The 18,680-nt window shown below is 31.6% G+C and overlaps 1 protein-coding gene across 1 annotated transcript; it reads right to left on the reverse strand.

Annotated features, from left to right (window-relative positions):
- Positions 1-739: 739 nt before the first annotated feature.
- On the reverse strand, positions 740-17,617 carry LOC111713305 (transmembrane protease serine 6). Its single transcript, XM_023488143.1, has 19 exons — positions 17,467-17,617; positions 15,171-15,222; positions 14,122-14,205; positions 12,710-12,776; positions 12,378-12,463; positions 12,121-12,158; positions 11,047-11,097; positions 10,044-10,116; positions 9,665-9,715; positions 8,422-8,470; positions 7,211-7,269; positions 5,736-5,810; positions 5,379-5,430; positions 4,647-4,731; positions 3,859-3,906; positions 3,226-3,292; positions 1,999-2,116; positions 1,414-1,538; positions 740-973 (listed from the first exon to the last, which is right to left on the reverse strand). Exons 1-19 carry the CDS (start codon positions 17,582-17,584, stop codon positions 910-912), a joined length of 1,362 nt encoding a protein of 453 aa, XP_023343911.1. The 5' UTR covers positions 17,585-17,617; the 3' UTR covers positions 740-909.
- Between the last annotated feature and the right edge of the window lie 1,063 nt (positions 17,618-18,680).

Genomic DNA, 18,680 nt, shown 5'->3' on the forward strand with positions numbered 1-18,680 from the left:
AGGCGCTATTGAGAAGAACAACAATCACAGTGAGAACCGAATAGCTCAGGAATAAAAAGAGGATTTAATGACTCATGAGATGGAATTTAAAGAATTTGAGCCGCGGTTTAAATCTACCAAAACCCGGTTTAAATTGAGCGCCGGCTTAAATCTTGAAACAATTGATACAATTTTAAGATATTTAAGCCGCAGCTTAAATTTAAACCGCCACTTTAAATTCTTTAAATTCAGCCAATGTTTTGTTTTTAATACAGTGAAACCCTTAATAGCGAATACATCGAAAGAATTCATCAAATGTCGTATTCTTCACTTTCTGATAATGGAATGTTGCAGATATTTAGTTTTTTAATTAAATGATTATATGGAAATCTTTAAAACTGTTCCCGCATATTCATGGCTATTTATTTATTTTCGCAAATACTGTTTACGTAATATAGTATAAAACTCATTGAAAAATAGTCAAGACGACATTTGATAAATTCTTCCGATGTATTCGTTATAAAGGGTTTCACTGTAGTTTGCAATAAACATGAGACACAAAAAATGTGCGGTGTAAACAGACCCATTTAACTTAATAAGTGTTTTAATAAGTTACTAGTAAAACTGTTTACTTTGCATCAGCATCAAATAAAGTTCAGTTTTCTATAATGTCGTCTTACTATTCCACTGTTTTATGGTTCTCACAGTAATATTTATATCTTTTCTGAACTGATCTACTTAAGTGAAGACACAGAAGATCTACAGAATATTTGTGATATTTATCTTGGCAAAAAAATACAATAAATAAATCCATTAATTTTTATATTCAAATACTTGCTCGAACAAAAACAATATTCAAAAAAGAAATTTGTAAGTTTTGCATTCTCCGAATTTCGGAAAATTTTAAAAAATGATTACTAAATTTTGTTTTTAAGCTGTACATTTTCTACCAGTCTTCATTTCTTCTTCAATCCAGGGAATAAAACTTGAAACCCTGAAAATATCGTAGATTAAATATTTGTCAATTTTTTCTCAGATAATTATTATCAATATTTATTACAGTGTGACCCACAGAAAAGGAAGTAAGCTGAAATTTGAAATTGTTTTTGATCTTTAATTAATTTTGAATCTTCAGAAAAAGATTTTATTAGGAAAATTGAGAAAATGGAAATTTTTACGAAAAATAAAAAGTAACATTTACTGCAATTTTGAACGCAGAAACCGGGTCGAAGACATTATAAAAGCTCAAAGTTTTATTAAAAATGATTTCCCTTTCCAACAAATGTTTCTATGTACTGTTAAATAAATATTCCATTTGCTATAATTTTTTTTTAATTAAAACATGTTTATCCTCTGGATTTTGAGATCAGTCGCTGCATCTAAGTGATATCTCTAACAAAAGTTTAACCCTTAGTTAATAAGTTTTTTTTAAACCTTGTATAAACACCAGGATAAGTGGCTGCTGCACAGCCTAGACCCCAGCTGACTATACCAACTATTGTACTTTTAGTACCAAATCTTGACACTAGAGGCCCTCCAGAGTCCCGCTTACATGCGTCCTGAACGAGACAAATACAAATCTTAAAACTTGGTTGATTCAACTATAAGGACTAAAATATCTGTTTGGCCCAATCTCCTCGGCTCTTACATATTAAACAGAGTATCCTATGAAAGATGACAGTTGTGAGATTGCTTGATGATCGTCTTTATCGTTGACACATACAAAATTTGCGGTATTCTTCCTAAACCTTTAAATTTTACAATTGAAATTCTACAATTAAAAATTTGAAAATTAGCCTTCGTCCTTCACCTGGTTCATATTTTTAGCTTTATCTAATCAACTTAGATCTAAAAGAATTTTTTAGTATCAAGGGTAATATTGAAACCACAAAAATTTAGGCAGACAACATTTTGGAAATACCAAAAAAGGTGAACTTTGTGATTACTGCTTCAAGGATCGTACATGTAAGAACCGAATGTCAAAAACGAATTTTCAACGAATCATTTTTTTAAATATACCTTTCCCCCTTCCGGTACACTGGCACAGAGCATTGTATTTAGAATTCTTGTTTTGTAAACATCATTCAGAGAGGAACACATACTGTTAGATATTATATTTACATCAACCTCTCTCAAACTAAAATATATAAATTTAAATTTTCCCCACAGTTTCTTATTGGTAAAACTTTAGGGAGCAGTGATGTCATTTACGGATATAACTGTCCAAATTGTTTATGAGACAACATTTTCTTTACATGGGAGCCCATCGAGAATACGCAACCTTACTTGAACAACCTTGGGTATGTGTCATCATCAATGTTTGTAGATCAAAAGTCATGGTGAATAATGATTTTCAATCAGTTCGAAAATATGCTTGAATTTGGCTCCGGTGCTTAATTCAACAATTTTTGTAGATGCAATTGTCAGAAATCAGCTTATTTTGAATAGCAATTATTATACAACGATTTCACAAACCCGGAACCACCGTTATCAAGGTTGTATAATAAGGCTGGTTACTCTCGATGCGCTCCGATTTACGGAAAATGTCGTCTCCTGAGATAGATAGACAAAAACCTAATATGACGTTATAATGATCATAGAGGCGAGAGCGACGTCATATTAGGGGTTTATCTATCTATCTTAGGATATAACATTTTCCGTACATGGAAGTGCATCGAGAGTAACCAACCCTGAATCACCGAATCAAAAATTATCATGAATATTTAGCCTTGAATTGGCTTGACTTTTGCTTTATTATTTTTTGATTATTGTTTTTATAAGACTACAGTGATAACCACAAAACTCTGAAATAGGAAGTTAGGACTTAAACTAGTTCAATGAACATTAGACATAGCAATTGTACAGTGTGAATATACCCCTTTTCAATTAAATTGAGCTTTGCTAAGTAAGTAGTGAAAATATTTTCTTTGTAACAACATCAAAATGCTTAAGTATTGCTATAATGTCGTCTTTCTTTTCCATTGTTTTCTAGTAATCACTGTAATTACTATCATAGTCCTTATTTTCTTACAATTCCTTGAAATTTCATGTACAGTGGTCGGAAAGATGCTATTTATTACATGGTTTATGTGTATCCACTATCCATGCTGCTTAAAAGCTTGGGCAGAAATAAAAAACTAAATCGAAAGTTGTTTTCATTATATAGATAATAGATATATACGACGCCGACTGTTTGATAAAATGGAATGAGTAAGAAAGATCAAAAAAATATAGTTTATTTTCTACCTTGTACTTGCTTCTGAATTATCTTCTTGAATTACTCCAAACCCTGACACTGTTGCAACACTTCCAACTGAATTCAGGGATTAGAAAAAACTACATTCGTTGTCGTACATATCAATACAATACAGACGACTTTCGATTTAAATTTTTGATTTCTACTAAACTTTCAAGCAGCATGGATATATGAACATGGAAACAAAGAGAAGCTGCCAATTCAGAGCTTTTCTTTGTTTACTTGAAAAAAGCTTCTTTGAAAACTTAAATATAAAAGTCGTCTTTGTTGTATTGATAAAAACGCTAACCAATTATAACATATGAGAACTGTAAAATAATTGTTGAAAGAAGACGGAAAGAAGAATCATTTAGTTTGTCTGTGAAAATTCTTTTCTTTACGTCCCAACAAAAATCAAAAAGTCACTTCCAAGAATTATACCTTTTCTTAATAATGCTTTTTTCTTCAAAACACATCCCACCCCCAATACATAAACGATTCTTAACTGATTCAAAATTATAATATTAACAATCTCATAGAAGAAACATTTTGAAATAAAAATATTTGAAATTCTGTTGATTTTGTCAGTTTGGATTATTTTTAACAATATTTTTGATTTTTGATGTATGGACACCCTAATATACCTGCGGGGCTTTGGTTAAAAAGTGGTAGGCAAGCTGGTAAAATTGAACCTAAAAATGTGAATTTATATTTGTAAAAAATTGCCAATAAATCAAAGCTTAATTAGGTTTGATTGGCGGTTCTTATTATGAAACAATAACAATTGATGAAGATTTTTTGTTTTCTTTATGTGGATTACCAACATTTTTACAAATTAAATAGTTTTGATGCAATCTTTTTAAATTCTCACCAAAAACCCTGCCCGGGATCATGTGAGTTTCCACACAAATTTGGGCCCTATAAGTTTTGGCCTTTTTTTGTGCAGTCATCGTCGTCGAATTTATAATTACAATAATGGTGATTTTGGATTTAAATCTTTTATTCCTACCAAGCTTTCAAACATGTGATACACATCATCATGGTAAGAAACAGAAGCTGCCATTTAACAGCTTCACTTGGTTCACTTTTTTACTTGTCATTGAAAAAGCTGGTAGGTAATAAAAACTCAAATAGAAAAGTCGTCATCATTGTATTGATATAAACGCCGACAACTGTACAAACAGACAAATAAACCGATAGTCAAGCCAAACACATACACATGCATACATACATATCTACAGATACATGTACATACAAATCTAAAGATACATACACATACATACATACATATCTACACCTACATACACATACATACATATCTACAGATACATACACATACATACATACATACATACATATCTACAGATACATACAAATACATAGATATCAACAGATACATACACATACATATTTGCAGATAATTCAAAATTACTTGAAATTGGAACTGTTGTCTGAAGTGTGATGACCGCAATATCATTGGCGAGTGTATCAGAGTTAAAGGACGGATGGAGGACGACCTAAACAGTATCAGAGTTAAAGGATGGATGGAGGACGACCTAAACAGTATCAGAGTTAATGGACGGATGGAGGACGACCTAAACAGTGTCAGAGTTAAAGGACGGATGGAGGACGACCTAAACAGTATCAGAGTTGTTAGAGGATGGAGGATGACCTAAACAGTATCAGAGTTAAAGGAAGGATGGAGGACGACCTAAACAGTATCAGAGTTAAAGGACGGATGGAGGACGACCTAAACAGGTTCATAGTTAAAGGACGGATGGAGGACGACCTAAACAGTATCATAGTTTAAGGACGCATGGAGGTTGACCTAAACAGTATCAGAGTTAGAGGATGGAGGACGACCTAAACAGTATCAGAGTTAAAGGACGGATGACGACCTAAACAGTATCAGGGTCAAAGGACGGAGGAAGATCTAAACAGTATCAGAGTTAAAGGATGGAGGACGACCTAAACAGTATCAGGGTCAAAGGACGGAGGAAGATCTAAACAGTATCAGAGTTAAAGGATGGAGGACGATCTAAACAGTATCAGAGTTAAAGAAAGTAGGACGACCTAAACAGTATCAGAATTAGAGTATGGAGGACGACCTAAACAGTATCAGAGTTAAAGGATAGAGGACGACCAATTGAGTAATTATTTTCACCTTAGATATTGATCTAATAGTTCCCTCTGCAGTATCATCAGTGTTGTATTTGCTAAAAAAACGTTTAAAGTGTTAAAAAATTTTTTTGTTAAAATCATGAAAACAAAATATATTTTAAAATTTATATAAAACTTTTTTGTACAAACTATAACGTAAGCTTTCCGGGACCGAAACGAATAAATTTGAGTTAGGTTGCTGAACTACTGCCGCACGGTTCAAATTTGAACCACCGATTCAAAATCAAAGATTAAGATAGATCTAATTCGGTGATTCAAATTTAAACCCGCGGAAGGCAGTTCAAATTCATGAAATTCAATCTCTGATTTCGTTTATTAAATGTGGAGTAAACAAACTTACTTTAATATGATTTGAATAATTGCTAAGGTTGCAGTATCAACCCCCTCTAAACAATGTGCTGCTGTTAAAACATGCCTGAAACACATATTTGTTATTATATTTACAGGGATGATACTATCAAGACGACTTGAAACTCTGAAAGTATGACGATCCCAAGGGTTAATTTTAATTAAGTCTGAAATGTCTTGAATGATCTTTAAATGGCGTTATTAATGATTGCGCAAAAAAAGAAACATGTTTGTAGTTGCTGGGAATCATGAATATAAGGAAACAGACAGATAAGTTCCATAAAGTCGTCTTCAAAGTCTCATATTTTGTGAGAAACCCTTTATTTTTATAGTTCATATTCCCTCCCTGCCGTAAAGTCATTTTTTATGTAATTTAAGAATGAATTATTTTCCAGAAATATATCATTTTTCCAGAAATATATCATTGTCCAGAAATATATCATTCTCCAGAAATATATCATTTTCCAGAAATATATAATTATCCAGAAATATATCATTTTCCAGAAATATATCATTATCCAGAAATATATAATTTTCCAGAAATATATCATTATCCAGAAATATATCATTTTCCAGAAATATATAATTATCCAGAAATATATCATTTTCCAGAAATATATCATTTTCCAAAAATATATAATTATCCACAAATATATCATTTTCCAGAAATATATCATTTTCCAGAAATATATCATTTTCCAGAAATATATCATTTTTCCAGAGATATATCATTTTTCCAGAAATATATCATTATTCAGAAATATATCATTTTTCCAGAGATATATTATTATCGAGAAATATATCATTTTTCCAGAAATATATCATTTTCCAGAAATATATCATTTTCCAGAAATATATCATTATCCAGAAATATATCATTATCCAGAAATATATCATTTTCCAGAAATATATTATTATCCAGAAATATATCATTTTCCAGAAATATATCATTATCCAGAAATATATTATTTTCCAGAAATATATCATTTTCCAGAAATATATCATTTTTATTGTTGTTAAGGTTTTTCTGCTTGTTAACGCCTATCCCAGCCAGACTGAGGGGACCTTCAAGGGGAACTTAGGCGACCCTTGACTTCCAGTTTCTTCAATATTTGCAAAACAATATCAAATTTCTTGTAACATGAGAATAAAACCATTCAAATATTTAGGAATTCTGATAGTATCCTGCTCCCCGTTCCTTCTGCAGCCTATGTCCCCCTGCTGACTTGCTTGAAGTCAGCGCAAGTCCTAACTCAGTTTTATGTTCCGATCATATTTTTTAATCATTAAGTCCTCCTCGACGGCCTCCTGAGGCGATGCTCGTTTTTACAATTAAGATCATATTTCAGGCACATTTGTCTTTTAATTCCATCGAGGTATAACGGTTAAAAATTAGAAAAAATATGTTCGTAAGAAAAGAAAATGAAGACGACCTTTATTCCTGTTTTTACTCCTGAATATTGCTACCTGTCTGATATAAGAGTACCTCCACAGAATATATCAGGCCCAGAGACTGCCAGGCTAGCCTAATATAAATATAAATACGACTTTGATATCGTCTTTGTAAATTATTCTGTAAGCTATAGTATATTTATGCCAATTACACTGTAAACTCCGGTTTATTTCAAGTACCGGGGCGACTTTTAAGCAGCTAGAGCAAGCTGAACAGTACATACAATGTATGGCAAAACAGGACAGTACACCAACAAATCAGCCCCTTTTATGGAGATGAATATGACTAAGAAAGCTGTAATCCGCAGATGTCTCGTCTGCTATAAAGTTAAGCATTTGTTTGTTTATATTTTGATTGCAGTAATTAGTAAATTAAGAAATTCCTGCTTACAAACAAAGAACAGTTGTCCCTCTTCGCTGTTAATCTAGCAGAAATATTACAGACATAACATCCAATGTTTTGTAGATCAGCAAAACAGTCTTTTACCGTTTAAATAAAATATACTCTCTCAGACCTTTAACTCTATAATTATGGCAATTGAAATTAGGGAATACAATTATACAACGATAATTCTGCACAAAAGGCGATTTCGTATTCTTCACTTAATTCCCATGTTTATTGTGACACCCCATATGTGTTTTGTGATGGGAAATAACTCGTTTTTGCATTATTTTATGGTTTTTGGAATTTTCAAAATTCTTCGTTCTAAAATTTTGTATTTTTAATTGGAACTAAACAGTAAACCTCAAAATGAATTTTAAAAAATCAAACCTGAAATTGGTTCAATCAAATGTAACTAACCTAAAGATAAATTCCAAAAATCAAACCTAACAAAAAACTATAACTAAAATTAATCAAAATGCTTAAATTGTCACAAGTATTCAGAGACGACAAATCGGACTTTAGTTTATCAATTTGTTTTTTTAAGCCACAATAAAATGTCTCAATGCAAAGCGTTGTGCTTCTAACTCACTTATGCTTTTTTGTAGTCCTAGACATGTACATTTTAAACAATAAAGCACTTGCATTTAGTTTAAAGTCTTTTAAAAGTAATTGGCAAAATTTTCATTAATTCTATGTAAATGGTTCTATGCATTGGATATGTTAACTTGTTTTCTTTTTTTTAAACAATAAAATTTATCCTTGAATTAACATTTAACCTTTAAAGTTACAGGTCGTCCTTAAAGTTTCATCCTTTATTTGTAACTCTGTATAAATAACTAACCTGCCAGGGAAATGATCCAGTAGCTGCAATTGTTCCGCCGATTATTCGACTAAAAATACAACGAGACCCATAAAATTTGGAATACGAAGACGACTTTTTTGATTTTAAAAGTTCAATGAACACAGACATGTACAACTGCAAGTGTAACAAACTGGTTTCAAGCTACTGGAAAGCTACATTTGCTTTGCACAGCAACATTAGATACTCATTAGATTGCATAACTGTAGTTTTTAGGGTCCCTGATCAAGAATTAACAACTTAACTCTCAGGGTAAAATATTGATAAGTTTTAACTTAAGATAGAATAAATTATTCTACTTTTATCAATTTAAAATGTATACAATACGAATAACAATAGATTCAATATTTAAATATATTGATCTTAATTTAGAAGAATCAGAATAAATGTGCTTCGACATTATTCAAACTTCTACTTTCTAAAAATCGATAACTGGACATGTTCAGAAAGAGCAGTACGTTCGTTTCGTAATCGGTATTAACCATTTTTTTTGAATTACCATTATTTAACGATCTCAATTTTATTAACGACGTTAACGAAATTTTTTCAACCACTGTTAACTCCATGGTGGTTAACGGTCTATTACATTATTATCGGCGCTTCGTTAACGGTTAAAGATATTGTTAACGGCGCATCTGATAAAGGTCAATTACAGTATTAACGGTTTACAAATTCGTTAACGGCAGCCGTTAACGGTCTATTACAGTATAAACGATGTACGAAATCTTTAAGGGTCTATTTCAGTATTAACGGCGCAAAGTGCCAAAAAAATTGTTAACGGTTATGAAATCATTAATAGTGGAGCAGTTAACAGTCTTTGTAGTGTTAAAGGCGTTAACGGTTTGTCAAAAAAAAATTCAATTCTTAGCATTTAAGGTTTATGAACACAGAAGACGACATTTAAAATCATCAAATCAAAAAATCCCTACATTTAAAGATTCGGTATACTATAAAGCTTTTTCTTATCAATGCATGATAATGATATCCTCTTTCAAAGTTGATTAGTTTAAGTTGTGGTCGTTCTTCATAATAAGACTTTCTCCTTCAGAAACAATATGACAGAAATTGTCAAAATTAGACAAGTTTTAAGCAAGAAAAACGACGACCTTTTCCAAATTTTTATTTGAAAAAGGTTTAAAAGGCACGGTTGTGAGTCGGACATTTCCCTTCTTAAACTGAAGTTTACTTGAGAGTTCAACGATATTTTACAAAGAAAAGTTCAAACCTCATCGATTGTGAAGACGAATTTCCAAGGAGGGTGCGGATGCTTTTTGCTCTAAATACAAGTAATGTATTATTTACTGTACTGTAATATATTAATATAAACAGAGATTTTTTCGTGCGAACTCTTGCAAATTCTATTTTCCTCTCGCGAAGAATCTATCATGATCTGAAGACACAGTTTGTCCTTTTGACTGAAGAGCATGGTAATTGGAAATCCAATTCAACTGGTGAAACAAAATAAAGAAAATTTGTAAAAATCAAAAAAAAATTGCTGTGACCAAAAGACAATCAATAGTTTTCGTTTTAGTTTTTCTGAACTTTTAAAAACAATTAAGAACTATCAATACTACATTCAGATTCATCAGTTTCTTCTTTTTTACCTGGAAATAGAGGAAGTAATCCCACATTGGCAATTTAATGTGGCTGATGGTTTTATAACAGGTCGGGTCTCCACTAAACACAAAATGGAGTTTAATAAAAGTGGAGGTCAAGTAATGAAATTAAAGTTGAGAAACAAATAGAAGGCACGGGTTTAAAAACAGCAAATGGAGGTTTTAAGAATCTCGAATAACAATTAGAGGTTTAAGAACAACAAATAGAGGTTTAAGAACAACAAATAAAGGTGTAAGAACAGAAAAAGGAGGTTTAAGAACAACAAATAGAGGTTTAAGAACAGCAAATAAAGATTTAAGAACAGAAAAAGGAGGTTTAAGAACAACAAATAGAGGTTAAAGAACAACAGATAAAGGTTTAAGAACAACAAATAGAGGTTTAAGAACAACAATTGGAGGTTTAAGAACAACAAATAGAGGTCTAAGAACAACAAATAGAGGTTTTAGAACAACAAGAGGAGGGTTAAGAACAACGAATAGAGGTTTAAGAACAACAAACAGAGGTTTAAGAACAGCAGTAAAGGTTTGAGAACAACGATGTTAAAACAACAAATTAATATCGCGAACAACAAATGTGGGTGTAGGAACAACAAATCGACTGGTAAAATGTGTAATACAAAAACTTTAAATACAAAGGTTCGCAAATATGTTTTTTTTTGGAAATTAGTGTTTCTGCACTGTACAAAACGTTGACACTTGATATGTAAACCCAGAGAAATGTCCAACTTAGAAGACGACATTTTCCCTCTTCATATTTATGAGTCTAGAGAAGAAATTGCTCCAGTCACGACTTGCTTAACTTCTTCTCTTCGTCGAGACCAGTTTAAACACCAGAGGGAGAGCGGTTTTCATTTGAACACTATTGTGTGACAAGAAGTTAAAGAACAATTTAGTCTTAGTCTCTTAGATAGTTGATGAAATTTGTGATTTTTTATTGTGAACACTTTTGCTAAACCGAACAATTCAATTCAAATAAAATAAAATATATCACCTCTTTTGTTACAAGAAACAGAACAGCGGAATTTATCCTGTGAGGAATTCCCTAAAATGCAGAAAAAATGTTTTTGTGTTGTGATACATTTTTTAAAACTGGGGGGGGCAAGTCCCAGTAACCTCCTCGCCTATTTCCTTATTGTGATACAAATCTAAAACATACTTTTGGAAAGCCCTTTGGCTCTACTTTAATAATATGCAAAAAAATTTGCAAATTTGCAAAATTTCAAATATTTTTTGCAATTCCAGTTACTAAGCAAAAAATTTGTAAACAAAAAGTGCGCGAATTATACATTTTTGAAAAACCTTTACCACAGCGAATTTAAATTTGAGAAAATTTTACAGAGAAACCCTTAATAACGAATACATCGGAAGATCTTATCAAATGTCGTCTTAACAATTTTTCAATGAGTTTTATACTATATTACGTAAATTTAAGTTTTTGCGACAATAAATAAATAGCCATGAATATGCGGGAACAGTTTTAAAGAGTTCCATATAATCATTTAATTAAAAAACTAAATATCTGCAACATTCCATTATCAGAAAGTGAAGAATACGACATTTGATGAATTCTTTCGATGTGTTCGTTATTAAGGGTTTCACTGTAGTAAAATTTTTGAAAACTATACTTTTTTTTAAGGAAAACTGAAAATGTGCAAATTCTCTTTAAAGGCATCTGTGCAAAAACCTATGCCAAATTTCTTCGCAAAAATTACGCAATCTGCATTCTTTTGTTCAAAGGATTCAAAGCTTTCTAAAGAGCTATACAAACTCAAAATTCAATGAACGGAAGTAGATTTAAATATAGATTAAGTCATGGTAAAGGTAAAATAAGGCATTCAGGCAGTATGCCTGAGGACTCAGGCATTAGGTATAAAAGTCCAGCTTTTAGCCTGAAATAAGGGGCATGTACTAGTTAGAAAAGTCAAAAAAATTGAACAGCCTGAGACAAATACTTTTTTAGTTATGTCCAAAAAACGTCAGGGAGGGGGTCCCAGGGACCCCCCTTCATGCCGAAATAGGGTTAACAGTACCTTTCACATTTTTAGAAGAATAAAACCTAACTTACCTAACCCAAGGTTCAGATATCCGGCTGTAAATGCGCGTCTAAAGGTAAATGTCAAAATTAAAAACAGAAAAATGAGAAAACAGCTTTCAGTTAATTCATTATTCTGTAATACTGAACACCAAAAGCATTTTTAGATATTTTATATAACACTATTCATGGTCGCTTTTCAGTATAAATCGTAATATACGAAGTGAAAATTCGAAACTCAAGTCTAATTAAATTAAAAGATTAGTATGCGTGAAGCGTTCTTAACATACCTAGTTCGGAGAGGTTTCTGGAAGGTAGGTGGGACCTGCTTTCCACACCATTTTCTAGGATTTCTTCTCTCAACAATCGTAACAATCTTTGTCGAAAAATAACATTTTCTTAAGGAAGACAATTTAAAAAATAATAAGAAGACGACTTTAAATAAACATTTTCCAAAGTAAAAATTTCCTCTCTAGTATTTATTTACACTGATTTGATCTGATTCTTGCTAAGAATTAAGCCTTTTTGTCAATTCTATTGCTTGATGAAGAATTTAGAAAATGAAGACGTTTTTCCTAAATCCAATCATGAATTAAATAAAAAATATATTTGTTTTTTTTTCCTTTCTTGAACATGTGTCGGGTGATGTCTCAGAACTTACAGAAAACTCAGAACAAGAAAAGGTTATCCTAAAAAATATTTGTTTTTTCATTTTTCCTTTACATTGTCTTTTTATGGTTAACACGGTTCAAGGTTCCAAAACGATATGTTTTAATATTTTTATCATGGTTAACAAGGTTCAAGGTTCCAACACGATATGTTTTAATATTTTTATCATGGTTAACAAGGTTCAAGGTTCCAACAAGATATGTTTCAATATGTTTATCATGGTTAACAAGGTTCAAGGTTCCAACACGATATGTTTTCATATTTTTATCATGGTTAGCAAGGTTCAAAGTTCCATCACGGTATGTTTTCATATATTTATCATGGTTAACAAGGTTCATAGGTTCCATCAAGATATGTTTTCATATTTTTATCATGATTAACAAGGTTTTAGGTTCCATCACGATATATTTTTATATTTTCATGATGGTTAACAAGGTTCAAGGTTCCAACACGATATGTTTTCATATTTTCATCATGGTTAACAAGGTTCAAGGTTCCAACACGATATGTTTTAATATTTTCATCATGGTTAACAAGGTCCAAGGTTCCAACACGATATGTTTTCATATTTTCATCATGGTTAACAAGGTCCAAGGTTCTAACATGATATGTTTTCATATTTTCATCATGGTTAACAAGGTTCAAGGTTCCAACAAGATATGTTTTCATATTTTATCATGATTAACAAGGTTGAAGGTTGTAATCATGATTAACGTGATAATTAGGCGATTAATCACGTCAAACATTTATCTTTTCATTTTCTAAAATTACTGGACTTAATAATTACGTTTTTCCTAATTTGTACATTAAACAATTAAAGAAACATTTACAATTATTATAAATCATATATTATTAATAATCATGTCAAGTTCTTGAATACGCTGCACCATTGATAGAGATGGGCATCTTTTGGAAACAAACAAAATTAATTCAGTTAATTATATAATTATTATTATTAAGTCAGAAATAAATTGAACGATGGACGAACGCCTTGGATCGTTTAAAAATGAAAATTGGTTTTTATAAACGAAAGATTTAAAATCGTTCGAATGTTCTTAATAGTTCATGTACGATTTCTAAATCATCTATTCAAACGAAATATAGGAAATTTTAGTCTGGGAATGATCGAATTTTTGTTTTTAACGGTTAAAAAACGAAAGAAATGGGTTGTTTCAAACAAGATGAAGGAACGAAATGAAAGAATTAAAACTAGCCCATCTCTATAATACTTTGCGGTGTTTTATTTTCATTGGACTAATCAAAATCAAAACTTGATGCTAATTACTATTTATACTACTACTAACGACTATTCCAGAGTTTTATGGGTCCCACTGCAAATAAAAAAATTTAATAATCAATGTTTACCGGCAGTTTGTAGGAAAAAACTTCCATAGACAGAGAATAGAAGAATATCCAGGAGCAAAGACGATATCCCCAGAGTCTCCATCACTTATAAGAAATAATCAGATACGGTGGTAGGCGATTATATCAATATTATGAAGATTACTTTCGATTTCAATTTTGATTTTATCAAGCTGTTTAACAGCATGTATACACATAAACATGGAAACAAATAGAAGCTGTCTTTAAAAAAGCTTCTCTTAATTACTTGTAAACTTTTAAATCGAAAAAAGCTTGTTAACAATAAAAACTGAAATAATAATCGTCTTCATTATATTGTAATAATCGCAAGCACGTAAACATTTTAAATTAAGATTTTCATCAAACTTCGTAAAATCTCAAATCCTGAATAGATGAAATTGCTGAAACATGAGGCAGTCCAAAAAAACATAGCATGCCGTGCCAGTACGAGTATGGCCTAACTGGCTGGGCGTATATTAGAGTCTTTATTTAGTCTTATAGTTTAGAAGGTTGAAAAATGCAGAAGAGGAATATATTAAATAATTTCCTAAGATAACATAATCCTTAATGTTTTCCAACAACATACAGTGTTATCCACTCAGGATGAGACTAAATTAACGACGAATAGTTTTTAAATTCTTTGTTTCTTATTTGTTTCTTTGTTTCTCCCTTCATATGGTTTCAAGGTATGGACACACACGTTAGACTCCATATTTACATACAGTGGTACTGGTAGGCGATTATATCAATACAATGAAAACGAAGTTTGATTTCCATTTTGATGTATATTAATCTGTTAAACAGCATGGATACACATAAACATAGAAACAAAGAGAAGTTGTCAATTAAAAAAGCTTCTTTTTGAATACTTGTAAACTTGTAAGTCTAAAAAAGCTTGTTAACAATAAAACTGAAATTAAAAAGTCGTCTTCATTGTATTGATATAATTGCATACCACAGTAGTTAAGGAGCGTTGTGTCGTCATTAGAATCTCATCCTTTTTGTATAACACAGTATTTTAAGTAATATAAAACACATATTGTAAATTGTACCTGATTTTATAACCTTGGTAAAACTTTCCATTACAGCTCAGTTCTATATTATCTAAATATATCATCCATAGTTTTCTGGTTCTCACTGTACATCTTTGCTTTTATTACATATATTCATAAAAGTTATAATTTTGAGGAAAATAAAGGTTGTGAGGAATTTATCCTGGAAAGGTTCTAGTTTAAAATACATGATAACTGAGATAAAATTTATTTATATTTTAAGGGTCACAGCCAACAGGAGAGCTTTGTAAAAACAGCTCTAAGCTATCTAAGCACTCCTGCCGCAGTAGTGAAACAAATATTTAATGTACTAAGTGTTGTGATTTATCAATACTGAAGAGAAATGTATGATTTGATTTGTTTCGCTTGATAAGTGTGACGAACAAAAACTTTGTTATAATCAAGCTATTGATGTAAATTCATGAAAAATAATGGCGGGTCAAAAGCTGGGGAGAGGTCGGGGAGATAAACCTCCCCCTCACCCTCCTAGAAAGTGATCACAGAGTAAACGTATGAATGTGCAACCTATGTTCATTGTTCTTGGGATAGGCTAATATTTCTTTCAAGGCCACACCATTTAACAAAAAATAGAAACCATGTTTAAATGACAGAGATGACAAAAGAAACCCATGTTTGCAAGTAGGGTAACTTGAAATCACGCTTACAGTCCCTGTAAAGGAAAAATTGCATTGTTGATTTAGACCTAATTCCGGCATATTTCAAAACTCGACGAAGATATATCGTAATTGATTTTGTATTAATCTTAAACTTTAATTTTGTCTCGGGAATTCAAAAGTTGTATGCCAATTTTTAAAGAGGCAGAAGTAAAAAAGCTCTAAAAATATAAAATCTATTTTTATAACACTCTTTGTAATTTATTAGCTGACGCCTCTTAATTAACATGTTCATTGGGACACCCTGTATTTAATAATGAAAAGCTGACTCATGTTTATCAAGACATCCTGTAACAATGGAAAGATAACTCCCATGTTTATTAGGACACCCTGTACATAATAATGGAAAGTTGACTCCCATGAATATTGGGACACCCTGTACATAACAATGGAAAGTTGACTTCCATGTTTATTGGGACACCCTGTACATAACAATGGGAAGTTAACTCCCATGTTTAATGGGACACCCTGCACATAACAATGGAAAGTTGACTCCCAAATGGGAAGTTAACTCCCATGTTTAATGGGACACCCTGCACATAACAATGGAAAGTTGACTCCCATGTTTATTGGGACACCCTGTACATAACAATTGGAAGTTAACTCTCATGTTTATTGTGACATCCTGTATACAACAATGGAAAGTTAAATCGAGCTTAAAGACGACATTTAGTTTGGGAGGCTTAACAACTTTCATTTGTAATAAATAGCGTGAACGGAAGTGGCAGTTTGGGGCCTCTACTTCCGGTTTGGGTCATTGTTAGCTGTAATAAACGTGTGTTTGAACTTACTGTTTTAACAGCAGATAAATTATTGACTAGGATTCACCAAATGTAATGTTTTTTTGAGAAAAGGGTTCAGCAATTTTTGTCTTTTTTTATAGTGTTCATCGATTACTAAATAATCAGGAATATATACTTGTTCAGAAGCAAACCATTACTCTTAAAAAAAACAATAATGGAGGTTTGAGGGAGGTTTAGTGTATATTTTCTGTGCTCTTCATGAAACGGTGAAGTTTAAAGGGACTGTAAGCGTAATTTCTAATGACCTTCCATGCAAAGATGCCAATACCTGTATAATCAGCCAAAATTTACTTAATAGTATACAGACCAAAGACCATCATAATATATCGTCTTTGGCACGGTGCGCGCCTAATTTATAAGGTTCCAATAAATTCGTGAATTATCTGGCGGATTCTAACAGTATCATGCAACACGTGCGTGCTATAAGAATAACTGAAATTATTTAAGACTAGGCTTGGATTAGAATATTTATTTTCTATCATTTTTGGAAAGTAAATATTAATATTCCTTGAAAGTAAATATTAATATTCCTTGAACGTAAATATTAATATTCCTTGAAAGTAAATATTTTTATTCCTTGAAAGTAAATATTATTATTCCTTGAAAGTAAACTGCAGCTTGAATTACAAGCGTGTCTGTAGATGAATAAGGAAAGGTCTGTCATCCTTGATTAGTAAAAGGTTTAAAGGGTACCGTTGTGAATTAGTAAAAGGTTTGAAGGGTACCGTTGTGAATCAGGGATGTCCGGTCCTCTATAAAGTGAGGGTTACTTAAAACTACGCTTACATACTCTGACGTTTTTTAAAAATTAAAAACTACCTGTCCTTGCAAATTGTTTTGTCGGCCATTTTGAAACTTTTCTCGGTGTTTTGGGAAGCTTTGAAAAGCTTTGAGCATTCACTTGATTAAATAGCAATAATATTAATAATATCATCATGTCATATTTTGTGCAATACTGTTTAGCATGTATATAAAACAGGAAGATGCGACAATTAAAAGGTATTAAAGGCAGGGATAACTATGGACATTTTGTATTACAAATTTATAGAAAATTTTCTTTTCTTTTTTAAAGTTTTTATAATGTTAACATTTTTTTAAACGTTTTGTACAAACAAAATAACGGCGAACTCAAATAATTTTTTCAAGGCTACTCGAGTACTTTTAATTTGTATTTTTTGAAGCATTAAAGGGAGTGTTGAGAAAAATGAAACGGGGTATAGGCTTACGTCAAAAAATATTCGATGGTGATTACTACTAATCTTACTTCTATCAGTTGCGTTATAAGGAGAAAATTGTTAAAAACGAATCATACCAAAGAATGTAGGGTCTTTACAAATTCAGAGAGTTGCAATAATCGACTCGGATCGTAAAGAAATCAATTTAATTCCGAACAAAGCATCGAGATATTACAGCCTATAATTATCGGTTTTTTTTCGACGCATTCGTATATAGTTGATATTTCATTAATTATTAATTCGCCCACAACTTGTGGAGCTGGATTTTCTAACATCCCTAGAAAATATAAAAATGTCGTCTTCATTATAAAAAATTCTCAAACATTAATGAATGTTTTCAAAAGTAACTCTCATATCATAAAAAATAAAAATATTTTGAAATATGAACTATATACGAATACGTCAAAAAATATCGCTGATTATAGAAGCTCCAGTTCATTTCAAGTGCAGGGCCGACTTTTTACCATAGATAAATATCATCTTGAGCAAGCTGTACAGTACAATTACAGGCTATGTATAAGGCAACCTGGAACGAAACCCAAAATAAATGGCTTTAGCAAAGAAATAAACCAATTTAAAGATGCAGGTACAGTCGTCTCTGAAGTCTCATCCTTTGTGGATAATCCTGAATGTGAAACAAACCAATGTTTTCCTCACGGTTACTCAGATAAAGGGTTAACAAATGACCAATGTGAATCGAGCATATTCATTTGAAAAACGGTGACAGTCCCTTTAATGTTAATGTTAAAACTAAAGAAATGACTAGAAAATCCTCACTAAACTCCTTGTAATGAAGTT

Source organism: Eurytemora carolleeae, unplaced genomic scaffold (genome assembly GCF_000591075.1).
Source record: "Eurytemora carolleeae unplaced genomic scaffold, Eaff_2.0 scaffold1154, whole genome shotgun sequence".
Classification (NCBI taxonomy): domain Eukaryota; kingdom Metazoa; phylum Arthropoda; class Copepoda; order Calanoida; family Temoridae; genus Eurytemora; species Eurytemora carolleeae.